This window comes from Pseudopipra pipra, chromosome 1 (assembly GCF_036250125.1).
Source record: "Pseudopipra pipra isolate bDixPip1 chromosome 1, bDixPip1.hap1, whole genome shotgun sequence".
Taxonomy (NCBI): Eukaryota; Metazoa; Chordata; class Aves; order Passeriformes; family Pipridae; genus Pseudopipra; species Pseudopipra pipra.
Window position 1 is genome coordinate 139,618,979 of NC_087549.1, and position 25,042 is coordinate 139,644,020.

The 25,042-nt window shown below is 37.2% G+C and overlaps 1 protein-coding gene across 4 annotated transcripts in view; it reads right to left on the reverse strand.

Annotated features, from left to right (window-relative positions):
* MPP7 (MAGUK p55 scaffold protein 7) overlaps positions 1-25,042 on the reverse strand; it is a 150,118-nt gene that overhangs the window by 93,375 nt on the left and 31,701 nt on the right. For all 4 annotated transcript variants that reach the window (XM_064636380.1, XM_064636371.1, XM_064636360.1 and 1 more), the window contains exons 3-4: positions 14,906-15,067; positions 1,012-1,130 (exon numbers count right to left, since the gene is read on the reverse strand). In XM_064636380.1, the coding sequence (XP_064492450.1) occupies positions 1,012-1,130; positions 14,906-14,942 (156 nt within the window). In that variant the 5' untranslated portion in view covers positions 14,943-15,067. The remainder of the gene's footprint in view (positions 1-1,011; positions 1,131-14,905; positions 15,068-25,042) is intronic.

Genomic DNA, 25,042 nt, shown 5'->3' on the forward strand with positions numbered 1-25,042 from the left:
GTAAATTCTCAGCTATTTTGAAAAGTATCAACAAGTACTTGGCCAAGTATCAACATTATTACATATTTTTCCAGAATAAAATAGCTGAAAGAAATGGAAAAAGGTGATTCTTTCAAACCTACTTAGAAATAATCCCAATTTTAAGCTTCCTCTAGATCAGTAATTGACAAGGGTAACAAATTCTGCTCAATTATATCTGAGTCTGGATATATTCATGGCACAGGTTACTACCACCTACTGACTCATTTGAGACCTCAGAATTTTCTTCCAGCTTGAATTAGCTCTGCACTGGGGACTGAAGACATACTTACCACTCTGTAGGAGTGGAATGTTTCTAACCAGCTGATTGGTCCCATTTTTCTGCTAGAAGCAATTTCAACATTATTGGGGTAGCTCTGTGTCCTCCCATGGCATGCCTTGATTTCTCGTTGCTGATCATTTTCGTAGCACAACCCTTTCTCAAGTATTTGTCCAAACTTATTTTATGTTGTACTTTAAGCCAGCATATTTATGTGCAAAACAATATAAAATGGAGGCAAGCCAATAAAAGAAACAGCTTACTAGAATTTCAGTTGACTTTGTTAAAGGAAATTATTTTAAATTAATGTGGCTACTGAACTCTTGCCATACTTGACCTCAGAAAATATATTCCTTCTAATTTTTGCTGTGAACATTTATTTATTTAAGCTAAACTCCAGGTCTTGAATGTTGACCATAAAGAAGTCTCAGATTTCCTGCTACTATTTCGTACTTTTTTTTTTCTAAACAAGGGCAAACAACATATGTTTGCTGCATTAGCATTACACTGCCAAAACATCACTCTTAAATGAAATCATCTATGTATTTTTGGTAGAATCTTATTTAACAACTTCCACCCCGACAGAAACAGAGTTAAAACAAGGCTGTTTTGTTTTCACTGAGCAACAGTTTGGTCACTGGTTTACTAGATGGCGCTCAAAACATTTTTCCATATGCTCTTCTCAAAGAGAATCTGACTTAAATGTGGTTTACCTTCACCAGTGAATGAAGGCTTTTTTCACCAAACATATCCCAGAGGAAGGTCAGGTCTTCCTGGCTGTCCACATGTGGCTGCAGCTGGGCTGGCAATGCAGCCAGCAGCTCATACAGACCTATAAAATGAAAATAAAACACAAAGTGTAATCTAGAGGTGATCTCATTAATTTCACTTAACAGTTCTGTGTAATTGGCTGCCTGGAGCATGTCATTTTAACTGAATAGGGTGTCTGGAGTATCCACCATAACATTGACTTGTAGAACCAAAAGGAACATTTTAAAAAAATTACTAAGAAACAAGTATTAGCAGTGTACTTTTTACCTTGTCACAGTACATCCATATATATTTACACAAGGTTATGCAGAAAATTCATAAAGGTTTTGAAAAAAGGACAAACCCAGAAAAAAACATAAATTCCTTTGCTTAATCGTTATTCCATTTCCCTTGATGTTAGCCAAAGAGTGAAATGAGTCATGAATAGGAAAAACTTCCTTAAAAGAACAGAAACTGGATAGGGTGGTCCATTAAAAAAAGGTTCGTGGTTTCTCTAAATATTTCTTGCTAATATATTGCTTCATACTTTTTTCAATCCCATGTTCAGTAGGGATCCACAGCAGTACAAGAGCAGCTTCTCTGTTTTGCAGGATTAAACCTTTAAAAACAGAACCAACGCAGTTTTCCCAGACACACATGCACACAGAAATATTTCAGCAACACTTTTAATTTGCAGGTATCGGAGATCCTCCCAGACACACATGCACACAGAAATATTTCAGCAACACTTTTAATTTGCAGGTATCGGAGATCCTCCGTGGGGTTAAAGCAGTTGCTGCTCTCAGTTATTTGGGGCACACCTCAGCAGGCTCTCCGAGGGGCAGACAGTAGCACACTGTTCCACAGTAGCGGACGGCATAAAATATCCATCGTGCACACAGGCCATCAGAGCTCTGGCCAAGAAATGGAGCAACAGTGTTTGCAGCAGTCCTCTTTAGGGAGGTAACCTGGCACGAGTTGATATCAATTCATAGCACATGTTTAATTTTCCAGTGGGATTACTTGGGGTAAAAAGGACAAAATGCCTTTTTCTCCTGTCTGCTGTCTACAAAAACACCAACAGTCTCCTGGGATCCAAGATACACGGTCCTGTTATTATTTTTAGTCTGAGTAAGTGCTGCTGTTCATCACAAGAACAGATTTACAACATATTCTACTGGTAAAAGAACACTGTTGTAAATTACAGGTTACCTATTGTTATTATGCTTATTATTTCCCTAAAACTTATGATTCAGAATATTTATTAGTAAACCTAATTTCACAACCTTTTCAGACACTGCATATCCCTTTCAACATTACATACAACACCTTTGGGATCTGATTATTTACATTTTCGTCTTTTTACTGCCTCTCAGTAAAATATTCTGGAAAAAAAAAGTTCTTTCCAGATACATTCTTTCTGTGGTCCAAGCATTTCTTGGTGGTTCACATTCATTTCTCTTAGAATCTTGCTTTTATTTAAATATGTTCTTGTTTCCTCTTCAGAAATACTGCAAAAAGAGGATACAACTCAAACCACTACAATATTTTGCAGACAGAAAGGTAGACCATCGACCTCTGCCTAGGAAGATGCAGAGATTGAGCTGACACCCAGAGAAGAGAGGTTTGAATGGGACTTGTGGCTTCAACTTCCCAGACTACTAGAACTTCAGAACTTAGAAAATGGTTATTTTTATCACACAGTTTATGCTTCAAAAACATTTTCATTTAGAAAATACAAAAAGTCCTATTTTTCTGTCATTTAGAAAATTAAAGAATTTCTTTACACTCATCCACTTTTGTTACTGTAAATATATTTGCCTTAAAATAACATGAAGGTTGTTTGACAATGGAAGAGGAAGTCCAATGTAAGCTTGCATTGTGGCATAACTGCTTAGGAACAATTCACATTTACCATTCAGAAGAAAGAAAACAGTAACTTCAGCCACTCCCTTCAAATAAAAGATGTATAACAGAGTAAGCTTTCTTTTCCTTCATCTGTCAGATCTGCTTGAATTCCACATATGCACAACTATAAAACTACTCTATCCTTGTAAGTTGCTCCTTAAAGCTTTGATAATCAAATCCCTAGTTAAAAATAAAACAAAAGTTCGTGTTTCCTGACGGATTAACTGTTAGTGACACAGGGCGAGACTGAATCTGCTCATAACAAGCTCAGGTTTTACACACAAAACTCCCAGAGAAAAGCCCCTCCTGCCAGCTCTCCGGGAGCGACTGACCCTGCAGGTGCTCACACACCACACACCACAGCCAGCTCAAAAGTTCCTGTGGGCTTCACTTCTTCAGATGGCCCTGAATTGACCCTTCTGGGGAAATGGGTGGCTGTGTCCCCAGTGCGCTGCTCCAGCCTCGACAGCCAGCACCCAACCCGCGCAACTCTCCCGGGGAAGGGCAGACAACAGACAGGTGCTGACTGATTTTATCTGCAGTCCTGGAACCCAAGGACTGTGTAATGAAGAATGCTGGAGAATGCCACGCTCTTGCTCTTCAGACTCCTTGAGAAACTGAGCACTACGAAGCCAGCAGTTAAAAAAACAACTCAATCGAGGAACCAAATGAAAATCAGGCAGAAGGACAACTTAGAGGATTCACCTGGGGAGAACAGAAGGCAAAGATTTAGAACATGTCTAAAGTTAAATTTGTGTAATTCCAGATCATCTGACTCAGCTACAGCCTCCTTCCAAACCAAAGGTAATGGCAGAAGAAGGTGGTAGCACCTGTCAAGGTTTACCTTTTTTCTTCTTCCTTTTTGTTCCTTCTGTGGTGCACAGATTTTTCAGATGGGCATTCGGATTTTTACATATGAAGAAAACCAGTATGTGGCTCTTCTACACACACCTCCAAGTAAAAGGTTATTTTCATTTGTATCTCAATTACACAAAGTGTGTTGTTTTTTGCAGTGTGAAGAAATAGTGAAAACTGTGGCTGGCATGTGATTTTACCAGCAAATGGGATACAAAAGAAAGTACTTTTCTGATATGGACAGGGACAAAATCATTTGTCAAGTCACTGTAAACTCATAATGAAGTTAAAACCACTACATTGGCAGCTACACACTGGCCTAATTTCAATTACCAGATCTGATAAATTGTCACATTCATCTTTCCAACACCTGAAGGTTGGTAGCCCAAATCCCTGCAGCCCTGTAAGGTCTCACTGCACAGAGATGCTGCCGTGTGGCAGTAGCAGTAATCTGAATTTCACAGCAGAGGGAAACTCAGATCTCCTGCAAACCTTCTAAGTAGCATCTCAGGTGGTTCTAGAACCAGAGACAAAGGTCACTGAAATAACTGTAAGTTTCTTGCTGGTTTTGGTACTGCCAGGCTGTTAAAACCAGGTTTTTTTAAACTGTTTCAATTGTAGTAGCAATTACGAAGTCTGAAGTGATGCCATATTGAACCCTTTTGATCACCTCTAAAAACAAAATTCAACTTTCAAAAAGGTCATAGTAAACCCCTTTAGCATTCAGATGTATTGTTTTGCGAATTAAAAGCACACCTTCAGTGCATAAACCATGGAATGAGATGTATCAGCACCTCTGTGCTGAATGCTACCACTGCCTGCCAGGCCATGCTTGTGCTCTTCCTCTCAATTTGATGTTTATCTTGAAGTCCCACCTCCTTGAGTCATATCACTTGCATCACATTTTTTGAAAGATGCCCACAAATAAACACAATAATGAGTTTTTTAAAAAAGTATCTAGAAGATGTTTAAAAAAAAAATTGTGAAAACCAAAAAAAAATCCTATTGTTTTTAATGCCTGATGTTGGCAACACTGCAGATCTTTTTATTTTTTGTCTTAGGGAAAAACATTGCTTTTATGATACACTATTGCTATTCTACTTAGGTTCTAACATTTTTTTTAGTCTAGTTTGCCTATGTTTAACCAGCATCTATATTTAAAAGGAATCATGCACCCACTGGGATTAAATAGTATCAAAATACTTCTGGTGTCAAAATTCAGTAAAGTAAACATGACTTACACAAGAAAAATTCATTTACTTCAATTTTTAAAAGCAGATCATGTATTCAAAGGTCCCAGAAGACCTGAGCATACATAAAAAAAATTAACATTGCGTCTAAACATGGAGATGTAAGACTATTATGCAATTATAAGAGGGGAAGTAAGTCTGGTCATTCCTACAGCTCAGAGGGGGGAAAAAAGCCCAAACCAGATCACAGTGTAATCATTCCTGGACATTCCCAAATCAGTGAAACAGAAGAGGAAAAAGGGCTCTTGACAGATTAAACAAGGTCACATCATTGAGTGGCAGTAATAGGAGTCAATTCCAGATAAATGAGGAAGCTCCTAGTTTTAGATACTGGTATGCTGCTATTTATATTCATGTTACATAAATGAGGTACAGTAGCTAACAGTGCTGTGAACTCAGTAAAAGCCTACAGCATGAGAACCTTCCTAAAAGTAGACAAGCATCACAGAAGGGAATACTATAAAACTGTTGTAAGAGTGGAACGGGGAGGGGCTTGTTTGAAGGTACTTACAAAGTCTATTAAACCTGATTACCTGATTCAAGAATAAAGAAATTTAAAAGTAATAAATTAACAGTGGGGGTACAATACACTTTTCATAAAATTTAGTTCATTCAAGAACAGGGACATAGGGAATTAAACTCCATCGACTAGATAACCTGCCTTCAGAAATAGTCCATATAAACTACACACACGTAGATAATCTAAATACACATACACTAAAACTAAAATTTACAACAGTTTGTCATGGAAAGAGAAACTACTCTAAAGCTTCTGGACTTGTTGCAGCAGCAAGTAAGATAAAATAGTAGCTGCAGAATAAGGTTTGCAGCATTCAGCCAGCTACAACTAAAGTAATTTCAAAATTCCAGCTATGTTTGAAAACTCAGCACTGTCCCTGCTTAAAAGGCAAAAGATAAATTTCAATTTGTTCTTTTAACACACTTAAGCACTTCCTGTCTTCACAGTATCTTCAGCTTTTTCTAAGCTTGACTAATACAATTTAGTTTTATTCGATCTGAAGACTAAAATGTAGAATAATGGCAATTCCAATTTAAAAATGTGTACGCTAGACTTGCACATGCAATCGGATTTAAGAGTAAGCAGCAATGGAAAACTTTCAAATCAGGAACAATGGGACATAAAGGATTTTTCCAGTTTTAGGAAATTGCTTCCTTTGTAGTGTTCTATTCTACAGAAGACGGCTTGTTCCTAGGAGGAGAATAAATGGCTAAGCAATCGATGAAACTGTTCCCGTCCTGAACCACTCACACTGCAGATTCCAGATGCTCTACATTCTTGACATCAGAATGGAAAAATTTACTGTTAGTCTAGAGAAATTTAATATCACCATTCTTGTCATATCCTTCATAGCTTCATTATTAGGACAAGTCTGTGGAAGCTATAAACTAGTGCTAAATGATAAAAAATATGGTCTCTGCGTTCCATCACTCTTGCACATTACACGAAAACACCAACTTTGTTTTGGTTAGCTTAAGGAAAGAAACAGAGATAAATGGATGTGCATTTGCTTTCATATGCTAATTAATTTCCAGAATTAGCATTTTGAACAATGATGCCAGACTTCGAATCAAAAATTTTTACAGCAACTGAGGGATAATAAACACTAAAGAACATATATCTAAGCCCAGAACAACACTGTAAAAATTTATTGTATTAATAAAATGTGACACACCAACCTTTAAATTTTCCACTTTGTCAAAGGTAAAATAATCAGCACGATTTGCTGCCATTCATAACAAGCTGCCATTTTTTCACATTTGAACTGTGCTTTATAGTTCTACAAAGGTTCAGGCAACACTTGCCTTACACACAAGAAAACAGCATCACAGTAGAAACACTTATTCTGACATCCTCGTTGTTACACAATAAAATCAGTCATTAACACCAAATATTAAAAATGATTTAATTCTGAAATTTGAGACCAGTATTTATGCATAGGTTCAAATAAAAACATATGCAGTACAAATACATATTGGACAGACACACTGCACTGTCCTATCAGACTCCAGTTATAAAGAGACCACTATGTGCTCAAATTTATGTGCTACAAAAAGTTCTTTTTTTATGTTCTCTTAAATAATTTCACTGAATATATGGGCTTCCTGACACTGCAAAAAGTTAAAGACTAACAATTTTTTTTTGCAGAGTGATTAATTCATTTCAGCATGTCCATTATTTTAATTTTGCAGTTTAGTGTTTATACAAAAAAAAAATTACAATTTTCAAAGTTCCAGAACACTGAGTAACAAGATAATGATGACATGCAACTGATTGGCACCTTGGGAAAAACATATGTTTTGATTTATTTGCTATTTCCAAAAAAAAAAAAGAGGAAAATGCTGAAATCCTTACAGATGGCATAGCAATAGAAATATTAGTGTTGTATATTTTTTCTAATGAAAACAAGATTTTTGCTATAAGTGTCCTCAAAGAACAAGATTACATATTCACCAAAGGTAATAGTATTTTAACTGAAAAGTTGTACCTAGTTTTTAATTCCTCCAAGCTACAGTAAAGTTGTTAGCCCACCTTAAAACAATGTTATGACAGAAAATGTTGAAAATGAGCAGTCATTTAGGCCCACCGCTTTTAAAAATATTATTTCCTTCAAAATGGAAAAGTCTTTAGTTTTGGAACTTGGCTCCTGGAGCTAAAGAATCCGCAGTTGTTTGAAACAGTTATTGGTCTTTTAGGATTTGTCTCAACATGTGCATTTCAGATTTAACACACCACATACTGTTAACATTCTGATGTGAGTTAAACAGTTGATCCCTCTTTGCATCCATATGGGGCAAGAGTGTTGCTGCAAAGTTCTTGCTTGTATGGCTCATCAGACTGCTTCCAAACTGAAACCCCTCAAAACTGCAGTTACTGGACACTGCGTCAACACGGATACTTTCAAAGTTCATAAAATATACTTTCATGAGTTTTCAAAGGCTCACCTATTATCTGCAAGAATAACACATATATAAAATTGATTTAAAGTGACCCATCAGGCACAAATTAACAAGCAGCTTGTGGAAAACTCATACAAAGTTTTCATATTCTTTTTTTTTTAAAAAATTCCTAACTTCTCCAGTGAAGCCAGAATACTGTGACACCTTGAATAACCTTGACTAATTGACTGCTCCTTTCTACAGACATCAGCTTGGCCAGTCTTTAGTACTTCTATCTAGATCTTCATCAACACTAGAGGAGGCCATAGCAAGCACCTGGCAGGCAGTCAGGAAAGAACTCATTCCAGCACTAGGAAGGCACTAGGCACGCTCACTGTATTTAACTCTTTAGTCACAATTTGCAAGCTTATAAGACATTTGGCACCGGGGAGGGGCGACGAGGATCACTAAACACGGCATTTTACATCTGCAAAAGGAAGACACAATATCTCATTAAGAGACTGAATAACAATGGAAATCAAGACTATTTCAACTCAGTTGGGCCTAAAACTACTGGGAACACCATTTGGTTACCATGTATCTCAACCTTTTGTGGTTGAGGCACATGCTAATCACATATGTCATACTGTTACATGTCTTGAGAGTAGAAGAAAAAGTGCTACAATCCCAGGCAGTACTGATGCCCAAAACCAAGTCAGTAAATTATTTCAGTGTTGCCATTCACTGTATGACTGAGTTTAAGGTTTAACGCTCAAAACAATTTATGCCATTACATCAATCAGTCATATATGTACAAATACACCTGATATACACCTTCATAAGGAACACAGGAACATACAAAAACTTAGAGTCAAGTACATTGACAAGCTGAGAAAGTTCTCCTGGAGAGAAGGTTGCATGGAGACCTCTTAGCAACCTTCCAGTATGTGAAGGGGGCCTACAAGGAGGGATTCTTCATCGGGAACTGTAGTGACAGGACAAGGAGTAATGGGTTCAAACTGAAGGAGGGGAAATTTAAGTTAGATACAGGGAAGAAATTCTTTACTGTGAAAGTAGTGAGGCACTGGAACAGGTTGTTCAGAGAAATTGTGGATGCCCCAGCCTTGGCAGTGTTCAAGGCCGAGTAGGGTGGGGTATTGAGCAACCTGCTCTAGTGGAAGGTGTCCCTGGCCATGGCAGGGGGGTTGGAACGAGATGATCTTTAAGGTCCCTTCCAACCCAAACCATTCTAGGATTCTACATCATCATCTTATCTTGAAAGTAAGTTTAGGAAATTAAACTATTTGAAATAATTATTTCATAGTTTATCCTTAAAATTAATATGTTGTATTGAGGTGTCTTTTCTGTGTTTTTTTTTTCTTTATACCAATGTGTTATTTAAAAAAAAAAAATCATATTTAAACGCATGTATTCCACAACAGGCAACTAACAGCTTGCTGGGAAGCTTCTCACTACCTCTTAGTAGCACTAAAGTGCCTTCAGATTAACAGGTTTAGTTTTATTAAGTCAGCCAAGACTTGATGTGATGTTGGGCTGAGAAGCCACAGAACCTTCCATCTGACACGAAATGCACACAATCCGTAGGCCCTGCAAGTTAACCTGGATGCTGGCACTGCTACACTGGAGCGGGACAGCACGGCAGAGTGCTCTCAGCAAAGGACACCTGGCATCACTGGAACTGCCAACTATCTGTGTAATTACAGCTTTTGGTCCAACCAACAGAGCCATACATTTAAGTCTCTGGTTAGAAACAATACAGGCTATTGTACTTTCAAATTCACTACAAAGCTACACACTGCTCAACAAAAATAAAAAAACTGAGTAAAAATTGCTTCACCTGCCAGACCATTTGAATTAAATTTGCATCCAAGAACTGTAACAGTTTTAAAGAGTTTACCATCAGTAAATACAATTACGCACATTTTCTGATTCCACACCGCTGAATCAGTCTAGCATAATATAAAATATTAACACAAAACAGAACAGTTTAACAGTTTAGAGAAATTTCATTTCACTTTGAACAAGTTTTCCAACAATCACCATAAATATGCTGATACCAAAATAAATACCTTTTCCAACACCAGCAAGTTATATTTTAAAAAATTAAATCAGATCACAATTAAAGCTAGCCACACACCTCATACTTTCCCAAATCTTTCATATTAACATTAGCTGAAAAGCCATTTAATGCCTCTGGCAGATGGACATGGGGAGAAATCAAGAATGTACGGATAAAATATTGGCTCTATTTATTAATTCAGTATAAATTTTGTCTCAGCTAGCATATCCATTTTCATGAATATCTAGCCATATCTGTGCATTTCAACGTGGTGAGAAATTTTAGTAGCCTTGAAATCCTGAAGCAGCTGAAGGCATCATTTCCATGCTGCACTTGCTGCAGCACCCCTGTGCCTAAGCCGTGAGCAGCAGCGGGAAGCAGGCGAGTGAAGGCTTTCCCTGCGCTCTGTTTCCACCCCGGCACACCAGCGGAGCAGCAAAGGCACTTTGGAGCAGGATTCAATCACCCTGCAAGCCTTTGCCCTGGCAGCCTCCAACGGAAGAGCTACTCCCAGAAATCTTTCCTTCATCGCTCTCCTAAATTACCTTTCTCTTCATCTCATAATAATGAACCCAGATCTCTGGACACCATTTTACATTACTACATTTTTTAAACATGCTGTAAAAATAGAACTCCCTGATTTCTATCTCCCTCCTCATCCTGAAATCTGGTTTAAAAGGCTAAAATAGAAATTTTAGCACTTCAGATTAATTTGGGGGTTTTTTCCCTATAGATGTTTCTGATGTCTCCCCTCTCAGCTCAGCCAACTACTCAGCTATTTCTTTATATTATTAGTGCTTCTTTTCTTTCTCCTTTTTATCCTTTTCATTATCAAGCATGCTTAGAAAAGATCACACTGAAACTCACGAGCTGATTAAAATGCATTAATATAGTAGTAAATAAAGGGAAGACAACAGTATGAAAACAATAAAAGCAAGGATAACATCTTTTTATGTTCTGATGACTGCAAAATCTCCTCTGCACTTCGCACTGCCTGCAGCGGGCCGGCGCCACTGGGAGGTAATCCATATGGACTGTGGAGCTAGCACAGCAATGTGCTACCCCAGCAAAATATTTCCACCAGCATTCAGTACGTCCACATCAGCAGCACTCAGCTTCAGAGGTCAAGGGAATTCTTAAAGAATCACAGAATACACTACTAAAAATGCAGTTTGGAAAAATACCTAGCATTTAGAACAGCTTTCACACATCTACTAAGTATTATTACAAAACAGAGAAGAAAACACCAAAAACTGGAATATTTTGAAGGTCATGTGAACTACAATTCAGTTAGTAACAAATGTATTGTTTTTTTTTAAATTAAAAAACTAACATGTTAGTTTTGTAGGTTTGCAATACTGAAAATACTCCCTTATCTGGCACAGTGCTTGCTCCTATACATTCTCAAGAAGAAACAAATGTAAGCCCTGCACATTTTCTCTTTCTAGAATTTACAATATTCAAATTCAAGAACTGCTTCTGACTTTCACTGTATATAAGCAATCTCACACAGTTTTATTTGGTGGCTAAACTTGGCCCATAAATATGGTTTTCCTGCTGACAATACATGAATCAAAAGCACAAAGTCTGCTTTGCACATTGGTGCACTGGTTTTTGAGGACAAACAGAAAAGCATTTTTAAATTCGTCAGTTAAGCAAGCTTGATACAGCGTTGAGAGGAAAGAAATCTGTAACAAGTTTACGATGTTTTTCACATTAAAACAACACTTAAAGCATAATGATGTCATCTTGGCTCCACCAAAGTCAGCAACAAAGCTGCCATCTACTAATGTGAAGCCTGAACTGCAATCCTAAATCTTCCTAAATATACCAGACAAGTGAATGCCAGATCTCACAGACTTGCTTTTCCTGCAAAAATGCAGGTCTTCTTGCTCAGCCTTCAAACTCTATTTGATGGGCTCGCACAGAGGTCAGGCAGACTCTGCAACACAGAAACTATTGAAAGCGATAGATGCAGCCGCAGGCGTGAGCTCAGCCTCCCATTCACGATGGTTGCTTTAAGATGATCTTGACCTGACACTGACAAGACTATAAACCTTAAGGGAGGATCACACACGTGTTATAAACAACGAGTAACTCTTTTAAATTATTGTAGTATAAAAATAGGTTTTCTATATGGCTAATGGAGAGTGGAAGAGAAGGAAGCATGTGCTTATACATAAGCCTTTCTCCTCTGTCTTACAGTTAGTGGTAAGGAATAAGATTAATTTAAAAGTCCCTGTGTGAATCTTTCTAGTAGAACAATGTTTTAAACAAAAGATTGCAAATAGTGTAGCCATGATTTTGATTTACCATAGTTTAAAGTCTGGTAAATGACTCTCAAAACAGATTTAAGAGGCATGGTTTGTGTTCAGAAGAATATACAGGTTAAAACATGGTATAACAAAAGCAAGTATATAAGGAAGCAGCTGCAAGTAGATGGTGACACTTCTAATAAAGGCTGTTGATGAAGTAAAGGCAATGTAACACTGACACAAGCAGGTCAACATTTAGTCTGATCAAATATGGCCCCTCACAAACAGTCTCCTGCTTTTGACAGTGGTCTGATGCTTCAGACTATATTAAAAAAAAAGAAAAAAGAAAATCATTAATGTTCCCATAGTAGTGACTGAGTGTCCAATGGTCCATGACTGGGCAACTTTCAATATTCACAGATGATACATTTCTATTTACTAGTCCTCAGTGAATTCTTTCATCTGTTTTTAAATCTAGGTTGACTTTTATTTCACTCAGGATCCATCAGACAGAAAAATAGGTTAGGTTGCATTTTATTCGAATGCATTTATAAAAGAGAGTCAGCAAACAGACTGAACAAGGTTGTATCCCTACCCTAAAGGTCACACTAAGTGACTTGCCAACCCTCCAGTGCCCCAAAAAGACCCCTCATGGACTAAAGTAGTTTCAATCCATTACATGTCACACCACCAGTCTGTGCAGGGAGGGCGAGAGGAAAACCAGCTTATCCACCAAGGAACAACAGAGGTAGGGAAATCTTTCTGTTTCACTTTTTTTAATCTAACAGTGAGAGGAACAGCAGGAGAACAGGGCTTCCATTAGAAACCACCTGCACCATAACCAGGGTAGAAAGCACAGTTTGATGTAACCATTCCAAAAATACTTAAATGCCTATCAGCCCCATCAGGAAGTATTGTAAAGGAAGTGGAATAAAAAAGAAATTACTCTCTTTTCACTCCAAATGCCAATTTTTATTTAGAGAAACAATTTACAACTTGCAGCAGAAAAAAAAAGATTTTTAACAAGTATTATTTAACAGTAAGATATTAATGGTGTGTATCATATTTTATGATAGATTTCATGGGGCAATGGAGATACCTGAGCTTTATCATACATCTTAATTATTAAGGGTGTATTTGCAGCATCGTATTGATTAAATAGCTCAGTAAAACATGTTTGTAGGGACATTTTAACACACACAATTTTAAAATTAAGATTTTTTTTTCACTTTTTGGAGCCCTTTTCTTTCTTTATTCAGAGATGACGTCCACAACTATTACTTTTGGACATATTAACATTCTTTAAACAACAAATGAATAATAATTTAAAAAAAAAATTAAGGCACGTTTTGAAAGGACACAAAAGGTTACATGATAAAGAAAGCAAAGATACAGAGTAGACACTGACACATCTTCAAAAACGCAGCTTTAGCAAACTGAACAGCTGCAACTCACTTATCTCCATGGGGAAGAGGGAGAAAAGAAAGGTATGCAGAGGTAGGATTTGGTGAGGTGACAGTCAAATCCCTTAAACACAGGAATAAGGAGACCGAAACACAAACACAACCCTCCCTACCCACTGCAACAAAAAACACACACATCAATTCTAAAGATTAATATTTTCATCTAAGATAAATTTTACATGGACCTGAGGCATAGGGGGGAAAAATCACTGCACTGTACAGTCTATTTAAAATAAGAATAAAATGCAGTTGTTATATAAATACTTTTTGGATTCCTGACTTGAAATCTCCCTCTTAATTTTCCAAATTCTGCTATTACTTCTTGGGCTTAAAACTACATGGCACAGGGATGGAAAGCTGGGGGTGGAACGCAGGGATCTTTATATTGTGTTATAACCTCAGCTGCATCACCTTTTTTAACAAACACCCTCGAGCAACAATATTAACTTCAGTTGTCCCTAACAAAGGGTCAAAAATGCTGTCAGAGAGAGAGAATGTCAGCATAACAAGAAGATGAGATTTAATCTTTGAATATAACCTAATATTGCAAAGAAGGTGAAAACTGTGGAAAGCTACATAGCTGCATTCCCACTGCCTGCAGTCAGTGACAGGAACTGGGCTCTGACATGGAAGGCAAGGGAAGGAACAGAACTTGAGACAGTATTTTTCTTCTCCTAATTTGTTAAAGAGTTGTCAAAACCGAATAGTCTGTGTTCAGAAATAACTCCACTGATAACTGTAACTCACAGAGGGGATAGTCTAGACTGCTGCACATATTAAGGCATGCATGATATCATGATGGTTTTTTTTCCTGCTCCTTTTTCCAGTTAACGTTGTAAGAACTATGCTCAGAGATGAATCCAAATTCTTCAGATCCATATATAATATCATTTGGAGTTGTTCTGTTTTGGGGGTTGTGTACGGAGGGGAACAAGGTGGTGGTGGGACTTTTTAAAATTAATTTATTTTGTCTGTGGTGTTTCACAGATCTAACTTAACTTCACGGATAAAAGGTTACGTTTAAAGTCTTAAATTAAGCATGTGTTGAGAACATAATTAATTATCTTATTTGATGATTCCTTGCAATAGAGGCTGTAGACTTAACAAACAAGCTCTGGAGGACGCGTGCAGCCCCCTCGGCTTCGTACCTGAGTCACTTCCAGCTCCAGTTGATAACGCTGGCATGATTGAGGCTGCAGTGGCACGCAGGAACCTCAACCCAGCACTGCAGCCAGAAGGCAGAAGGTAATTTCAGTTTAACTGCTTGCAGCCAAGTTGTCTACAAGATTTATGCTATCTCCCAGTGTCTCCTAGAAAGAACAAAAACAGAATTTTACAGTTAAGGACATTGTTAAACCGTAAATTACTGCAGCTAACCAAATCCAATCATTATCATGAAATAAGCTTTTATTTAAGACTCTCAAAACAAAGTGCTTTGCACTTACTTATGACTGTTAAGATTTTTGTTTCCCCAGGTAAAACAAGTTTTGTTTTCTTCAGTCTAGCCTATAATCCTACTCTGCATTAAAAATAATTTAACACATTTCTCTCATGTAAATTATACTCTTTAATTCCAGCAGGCTGGGCATTTTGGAAATAAAGTCTAGGAATATTTTATTAAAACAGTGAATAATTGAAGTCACTCAAATTTTGCTACTACTTATCTCAAGAAAATAAAATTGCTTACTAGCATGATAATTTAGTGTTTCTATTTAACCTCCTTTCATCTGTTTTCAGGTCATTTAAGATCTGACATTCAATTTTTATTTGTAATCTGGAAATGTAATCTGACTTTTAACTGGAGTTGTTAAAAGCAGGACTAGTGCAAATGCTTCTCTAAGGTAAATTGCAGTTTGATTCGTAGAGTTCATTACCAGGTAAGGAATTTTTCTGTGATTCATTACTACAAAATCAGTATTTCTTTAACACATATTTTTTAATAATTACACAGGCCTACTGATAGTAAATGTGGGGTCTTCCTTTTAACCACTTCTTGAGGAAAATTCAGAGCAAATGTAAAAAAAGTTAAAACTAATCTCAAATATAAGTGAATGTATTTAAATTCAAGTATGTTAAAATATGAAACTGGAACACAAACTTGTTAGAAGAAAGATTTAAGACTGGAAATGTCTACTAATAGCAGGTCAGAGGCTGATGTGTTTGCAGGGTAAAGAAAGGGAAAGGGGGAAGTAGAAGCTAACAGAAAACAAGGGTTTTCTCCACATTTCAGTAAACAAAAAGGATCCTTGAAGAAAGAAAGCAGCATAGTTCTGCTTTAGCAAAAGAAAATAAACAAATAGAGCATTTTGCTGCTGCTATTGCTGGTTTGGTTTTTGTTGGGTTTTTTTAAAGCACATTCATATTAATCAGAATGACTTTTGAAGTCATCTTGGCTCTGAAAATGCATATTTTGGACACATTTGTACTTGGCAACAGTCTTGTGGAAGAGTAATATACAGGTGCTGTAAACACTGTATGCTGTTCAAAATTCTGTTTTTCACCAAAAAAGTCCCCATGTAGCTAAAAGTATTGCAACATATTAAGGGCCATCCACGAGATTTTGTTCAGTAAGTTTTAAATCAATTAGTAGATATAAGCTGGTTGTTAACTCATCCCTAGGCATGAGTCTATAGTTTAAATAGTCTGGCAACTTTTAAATTTCATTTTTTTTGTCCCCTAAGTGTTTACCCAGTGAATCTGGGTGGGTTTTTTACGACAGCAAATACAGCACAAGTCATATATCTGGCCAACTTCTTCTATGATGAAAAGAACCCAATAAGAACTTAAAAACCTATCTACTAACACTGTTTAAGAGTTTGGGGCTTTTTAGGTTATAAAAGTTTGTGGTGAAGAAAAAAAAGTAAGTTTTCAGTAAAAAAGCATCAGCCTCCAAAAAAATACTTTGACATGCATCAAATCAGCACAAAATCCATTAACTTAAAATTTAAAACAGGGATAAGGAATTTAAGTATTTCAGAGGGAAAGCTCATCTTATGATGACAAAGTTGTAAAATGTCTTTATGCAAAGCTAGCCAGGGTGAAGTTTGAAAGAAAAAAAAAAAAGACATCGTAGCCAAGGACACGTTGTACCAATTAAGAAGGAACATATTCATTCTAGATTAATTCTGCTTGTTTTCTGTTTCACACGTAAAGGAGAGCCCTGTCCCAAGCTCAGGGACAGTCCCCAGCGTGAGCACACCACGGCAGCCGCACAAAGGATGGAGGCATTTTCACTTTTTGCATGTGTAAGAAAGAGATTAAAACAAAACTATTGACTATTAATGGGACATCTATGATTTATATGCAGCTTAAAGTACTTTCATCTATTAAAAAAAAAAACAAAACAAAAATGCCAAACAAGGCATTCTCATTATAAGCACATTACTATTAATCAAAAATTCAAGAAGAATTTCCTTAAAGTTCACTGCAAAATGTGGAAAATCTTGCTCATCTACATACATGCAATGTATTTAAACTCCATCAGTTTGTTTTTCTTTATTTCACAGTAAATCATTCAGGGAAAAAAAATCCAGCTCCTCATTATTTAAGAAACTTATATACAACATAAAGTTATTCCCCCCAGATCCTAAATATATATTAATGAAAAATAAATGAGCTGATGAAATCCTTACCAGTAAAATGCTTAATATTTTGCTGGAATGGGACAGGGATTTTTTTTTCCTAACGTGCAAATTAAGCTACATTTTTGCAGTGATGATGCTATTTTCTTTGGCTCACTTTATTTAAAATGCTTTGGAAGTTTTTGCCGGAGCCCAGCCATAGGCATTGCTGACTGCTGTATGGAATCGATTTGCTGCAACACAGAAATACCAGCTGTTACAGTATGTCCTGAGAGGGATTACCGAATATTCCTAAATTGAAGTTCAATCCATCTTTCCATAAAAATTAGGAGCCAGGGCCAGGAACGTAACAGCAGTATCAAGTGCACCTGAGGCATTTACAATACCCAGCAGGACTGTTACAACCAGCCTTTAAAAAGGGCTTATTTTTGAAATTTCATTATTCCAGTTGTACCTTGCTTCTATAGATCGCACCGGATCGGGTTCTGCTGGCACCGCCGCCTGGAAACAGCTCCTCCCGCCCGGCCCCTCACGGCCCCTCACGGCTCCCGCCTGACCCCTGGCGGCCGCCTCCCCACACGCCGAGAGCAGGAGCTTCCCGCCAGGCCCCGCTTGCTTCTGCCTCCCGCTTCTGCTTCCAGTTGTTTAAACCAAAGAGTAAATAACTGATTAAAATGAAACAATAAAATGTATCATTTTGATCATTTCTGCCTGTGCTTACTTGCCTAACGAAAGGCATCTCTGTTTCTAGGGTGTTTGGGTTGAACGGAAGGTATTAAAAAAAAAAAAAAAAAAGCCTCGATGCTTGTAAAAGGTACAGAAATGTCTTCTGACAGCTCCCGCACACCCACACAAGCACGGTCACCACGCCAGACGCAATTCCAGCCACCTCCACCACCGAGTTCATTATGGTGACATAACACATCCCCTGGTTAAACAGGAGCAGGGCAGAAACCTCCTGCAAGCACCTTCCAAAACAGCTGAATTCCCGAATTAGAGCTCTCCAAGGGAACCATTTTTCTGAATAACCCACAAGTAAGAGAGGTCCCTCACCAAGGGATAAGGGGATAAATCTTGTTCCCGATCATCCATGTTGTCTGGTTGACTGGCAAGGATAGACAGAGGCTGTCAGATAAAGCAAGTCGGTGAGAGGCAGCTGAAGAGCGCCAAGATGAATGGCCTTCCACATAATTTCAGCTTTAAGAGCTTCTTTCTAGCATTCTCTACTGCTTTTGAACGGAAGTGACTCCATTAGTCATGCATGCATTTTCTTTTAGTCAAGTTCATTGATCTACAAAAGGTGGGGTAGGAAAGCTGATTCAAATTTGTGTTTATGGCAAGCACCATGCATTTGGAGATAGAACGCATGAAGTCTTGCTTCTATCTTTGACTCCCCACCCAAAACTCAAGAAATTCCGTAACATTTATTTCTGAAAGGATGTTTTATAAGTTACTCAATATTTTTGGCACTTTAATGAATATGGATTGATTTTCTTCACATTTGAAAAGCAGGCTGAAGACTTTTGACTGATTTATGACATATAAAAACATTAAAAGTATGAACCTAGTGATGCTACAAACTGGGGGAGGAGTGAGGGGGTGGGGATGGGACACATAAACCCAGGTCGTTTGATACAAGAAACATTCAGCCTTTTTTTCTAAAGGATGCTACAATGATGACTATAACCTTGATTTCCAGAACTAAACCAGAATGCCTGCAAATGGTATTTGAACTACAAGATAGAGATTTCATGTGGAGACAGGAAATTTGACAGCCATTCAGTCCTGTGTTCATTATGGAGCCTCAAGTAATTGAATTACTACAGACATGTATACAAGTCTCCAAAACCTAGTCAGCACAGGAAATTGCCAAGGGAGGTTTTCTAGACTGTTTTGGTAGACAAAATCTGAATTGAAAATGGTGTTCTACTCTTTTGGAAGTTGTAATGTAATGGGATCTATCAAATCCTTACACTCTTCTGAGGAAGTTTTCACCTCCTCAATCACACGGTCTCCGACAGGGTACTGGAACCTGCCTGTGGCTCCTGACAGGCTTCCAAAGCTGGTCAGCTGCCCTTACAAGTAGTACAGGCACGCTGGCAACAGGAACCTTCCAAAAATCTTGAACTGGAATCACTGCAAAGAGGACACGGTGCACAAACATGATGAGACTTCAAAGATGCTGCAGAAGCAAGAAGCTACCTTTGACTCGCTCAGCTGTGTGTATGACAAAAATTAAGAGTGGCAAAAAATTCTGTGTATAGAGTCCCATTATTAAAAAAAAAAAAAAGGAATATCTATGGAACTACCAAATGTTATTAACTAATATACCAAAACACAGAAAACCTGGACTGAAAACTGAAAAGGTCAACAGCTGCCTTCACTAACCTTCTTGCGGTCTTGCCATCATGTCAATCTTCAGCCATCAGAATAATTAAAGGCTTCTGCATAATATTTTTCTGTATAATGTTCCATCAGTGTTCTCCATTTTGCTTAGTTTATGTCATAGGGATGTTAGAAAAAACTTCACATTGTTTTTGAGGCTTTGAGAATAGTAGATGTGAATTTAGACACTCTTAAGCATACACTGAAAACATATTAACTGCTTGACATTTAATTTATACATTTGTGGTTACATCTTTAACAAATAAGCAGTTTGGAAAAAAAATACCTGTGAACTCATAATATCTTGTAGTGTGCCTTGTATTTCCATGTCTCAAATTTAACTGTGAAGCACTGATGCATCAGAAGAGGGATCTCTCTGATTTCTCCTTACAGGAAAATTTTTACAGATGGGGGGAAAAAAAATATGATCTAAATGATAAAATCTATAATTACTACTACAAAGAGAGAGTATTTAAGAAGTCATGTGCTGAAAAACATTAAGAAATGAATACCCCATCACAGTCTGTAGTGGTTATTTCCAGCAGTTGATCAACACTAGAACAAAGTAAGGCTGATTTCCAGTGAGTGCCTATCCTCCTTGTGGTGTCAAGGCTACATGTTTGGACCTTCATAATTTTATTCTTTTCCTCTACAAGGATGAGCTCTCACTAGACACTTCCCTCACTGGATCATTAACAGAAAACACACAACTCCAATCACTACCTGACCACACATTTCCAAAAACATACCAGAAGCTCATATACCGACATCTTTTCTGTCATGTTTGACCGAGTTTGTTCAAAGGGCTCAGAAGACAGGCAGGAGAGGGAAAGAGAGCACAGCACATGATTTCCTTCCTTTACAACTTCAGCAATAAATAAGTTTCTTCTCCTGAAGAGCATAATCCTGTGTCAATGGAAAAATATCACTTACCTAAACAACTCCAATAACAACACTGAAACTGGTATCACTGTTTTCCTCTATAAATATTCCTTCCCCTAGAGAGAGACTATAGCATAAAATCTGCTTATCTAGATGCCACCTTTATCTAAACCTTCTTTAAATACAATTGTGAAGTAAATTCTTTCAGTGAGATGATCTAACATAGAAAAAATAGAAATAAAATATAGAATATATAAAGACATAAAATAGTAATATAGTTATTAATTTATATATTATGATAGTTTGCAATTTAAAAATTTTAGACAGTTCTTTGCAGCCTGAAAACACCCCCATGCTACAAGTGAAATATTTGCAATAAGTAGCAATATTACAAAACTTTTTGTAGGCAAGATTTTTTGCAATCTGTACCTTTCCTGTCTTTAACACAAAACCCCCTACATGAGCTCTGTCCAGACTCAGATTTTAAATGTCAGTGTTGGAATTCCTTTAAATGCATGAAAACATTCCTTTAAATAAATACGCTAAAGCTACCAGTTTAATTTAAAACAGCATCACTGTTGTCGATGTCAGATACCCTTAGACAGATCCAATTTTCTGCAAATAAAATGTACCAACTGACAGAATAATATTAGTTTAATATACTAGTTTAATAAAGCTATTCATTAAAGTGTGACCTAAACTATGTCTCAGATCAAAGGTTGCTCTTTCAGTTTGAGTTACTGGTTTGGGCACACTTTTAACACTTTTCCCCTAGCTGCAAACCATTCCTTTTCTTGGAAAATAGCTGTCACCAGGTACCTCAGCCTCTCCATTAATTACCTGCAAAAATAGTTTTGTTCTGGCATGGTTTCCTGATAGTCTGTTTGAAAAGTGTAAGTAACTACAGTAAATTATAAACCTTACTGACCCCCAAAATACTGAAAAAAATGACAATTTTCCTATAAATGAGAGTTCAGAAAAACCTGCTGCAATGAGTCATCCAATAACCTCAACCTTCCCTAACAGACAATTACAAATGTTTTGCACCAAAGGGCTCTGCAACTCCAATTTTAGAAATATACTTCATATTTTAATAGTATTATAATGCAGCTTGATCCCACATTTACAAAAGTTGATGGAAAATCTGTGATAGAAATAGAACCAGGATTAAGGTGATGCTTAACAAACTAGCAAATATTTAATTGATTTAAATATTTTAGCCATGTATTAGTGTCAACAGCATTATTTACTTCATTGTCCTGTGGCTCAACAAAACATGTATGCACCAATTCTCGGGTCTGTTAAACAGCCATATCCAAAAATCACCCTCAGAATGACATAAATGTTCAAACTATCATTTCAAACTCAGAAACATCCCCTCCAATGTCAGAATGTTATTTTTCAAATTCAAAATTTTGAACACGTCTACAGCGAAATAAGGCACAGATAGTTTACAATGCTTCTATATTTTATTACAGAAACTTTGATCACTCCTACTCTTTTGGATTAACTAATCTTCTGAACACTTCTCCTTTGTTCAGAATAATTTTCCATAATACACTTCTGTCAAAATGTGATGATTTATTTTTTTTGTGGAGGAGAAGATGGGTGAAGGGAAGAGATGAATTAAGCAAGTATTTTTTTCTGAAAGCAAAAGAAGAATAAACAAATAAACCCTACTTTCTTAACGTATGTTTTTATCAAAAAACCCTCACTACAATAATTTTCATTTTAATAAGTTTCAGACTGCTTTCTTTAATGTGAAGTTTTAAAATTCAATATGAGCACTTTAAAAAGTATGTCTTAGCTCAGTTTTGAAAAAAAGTTTTGATTTATTAAGTGGTACTTTATTAGTTGCATCTTGAGCATAAGTAACAAAAAACTTCCCTGTGTGTACACGTGCACAGCAAAACCCAAATATCGCACACGGGCAGAGAGCTAATCAGAGAAGTCTGTGCCTGACTTTCAGAAGTTTACAAGCTTTGCAAGACAAACTTCTTTGTGATACTAAGTTTGTAGAGGAAAACAAAGGTGAAGGTGAATAGCCAGGCAGTAACACGTTCCAGTGTCTCTGCACTGCTGGTACATCAAACATACCAGACCCTTTGTGCAGTCTTCTGTTCCTCTCTGAAAGCTCCCCATGAGCATTCTTCATTCTTCATTCTTGAACTCTCCAATTCCAACTAACTCCCAAATGCCACCAAAAAGCTCTCTTCCTGCTGCACACCCTCCCCTCCTCCTCTTCCTACCTGGCAAGCTCTGGCAGCACGAATGCCTCAAAGCCACTGTATGATTTGTCATCCAGCACACACTTCCTTCCATTTCTATTTTCATTATCTTCATTTTCTCCATTTCCCTCTTTCCAGGAATGAAGCTTCCCCTTCTCAGACCCCACTGTCCCAATTCCACCTTGCAGTTTCTTGCTTCATATCTATGACCATTTTATCTTTCCCCTGGATGACACTGCTATGTACTCACTATTCTTGTCACAAATTCATGAACCTCCACTAATCAACCTTGCTTTTACCCCCTCTCTTTACAAATACTCCCATCTCCTAACACTTCACTTTTACTTCCCTTACAGTTTTAACTTTCTCATCTCCATTTCTACTCGCATCCCACAACTGCTCCAGCCCTAATGACCCTCTCTATTTTTCACACCACTGCTTTCCAAACTAGAGTCAGTCTCCAAGTCTATTTCTGACCAGCAAATCCTCGCTTTACCACTCTCCAAATATCTCCTTTAAGGCTCTTCTCTTTCTTCTAGAACATGGATTAGCTGAGCTCACACAGGCAAGAAGCCTTAAGTGTATGGCATGTGCAAGCAGTCACAGATAGGAACAGATCAGAAGGGGAGATTTGTCTGCCTGCAGCTTTGTACCATCTCCAGGCTGGAACCACCCTCAGAGCAGGGTTCTGAATTACTTATAATCAACACTCAGTAACACCTGGAATACTCTCTAAAAATTTTGGAACCAAGCATATATACTGTTTCCAAAATTATCCATTAGCATTCAAAAGAGATACAGCCCATCTTTAAGCTTGATTTACTCTGAGTACGGCCACTCTGCACATTTTAGTTATGCACAAATTTAATTAGCAAAACAGATACCAATGGAATTAATTCTAAGTTCTGTCTGGGCAGTCTACATAGCCTAAGTTATATTCCCACAGCAATCAGACTGCCTCTGAGGTTCAAGTCATATTTTCAAGTTTAAAAGCCACTTAATTCGAATCTGAGATACTGATGGATGAAGAAGAGTCAGATTTAAGGCAAGGGGTAAACTGTATGTCAAGTTCGCACTGCCGTGAAGACAAACTCTCAGGTTTCACTTCCTTTGGCCAAAGAAATCATAGTCAATCTTTATGAAGAAAATAATCTAAAATTATAAAAGGTCAATAAACACAAATGGTAACAGAACTTAACTTGGCAGTGCTACCTACATGAAGAATTTTTTTCTGTTTTTCTTGTTCAACTCACAGCTTAATACATTGCTCTAAGTTTTAATGTATACCAGGAAAACACAGGATATGCAAAGAGTCCAAGTTAATGTTGCTGTTGGAAACTTAATGTTTGCATTTCCTGGATTTTGGAATTTTAACTAGGTGAACAATACTGCATTGATTCTATTTTGGCATTTGCTAGAAATACCAAAGTATTTTTCTTCTTTTTCTTGTCTGAAACTGTATAAATCAGAGCTAAGCAATTTGATAGTGAACCTTTGACATTTTTTCTTATTCATTGATCCTCTCCAACTTACACATCTTGAAGTTTATTAGGAAATGACAAAGGTGCTATACAAAACAGCTGTGACAGCAAGTGTAGCTAAATAAAAGTGTATAAACATTTTTTAAAAATCTAATGCTTTGAAAAATAAAATATTGTGAATACAGAAGTTTTGATGCTGCAGTGCAAAATTATACTACAGTAAAATGTTTCTTTGAGATGCCATAACTGAAAATTCCCTAATAGCACTGGAAAAGTTAATACAGGAATGTGCACTGTTCCCACACATGTCATATACTCTCTTACACTCCTATAAGAGGGTGTATCCCTCTGAACTGAAAAGCTAAAATATCTAGGAAGTCTAAAAAAATAGATGGATGGAAGGTAACTGAGTTCAGCTAAGTGGAGCTACTTCAGGAGACATATATATTGTACAAAAATTGTAGTCACTGCAAAGTAACGGTCTTTTCAAGTACGTAATGATGTGTGTTCCTTGCATTAGTATCCTTGAGGTGGTAAGGTACTGAACTGAACAGTGGCTATGGCACTCTTGGCTTCTATTTTAATAGATGACTTAAAGGTACAACACTGACAGGTGAGTTAAGTACTTATTTTTTAATCATCCTGCATTCTCAGAATTCAGAAATTCACTGGGTTTTTTCGTTGTTGGTTTGGGTTTTTTTAACAGCTAGGGTAAGACACCTGTCTCC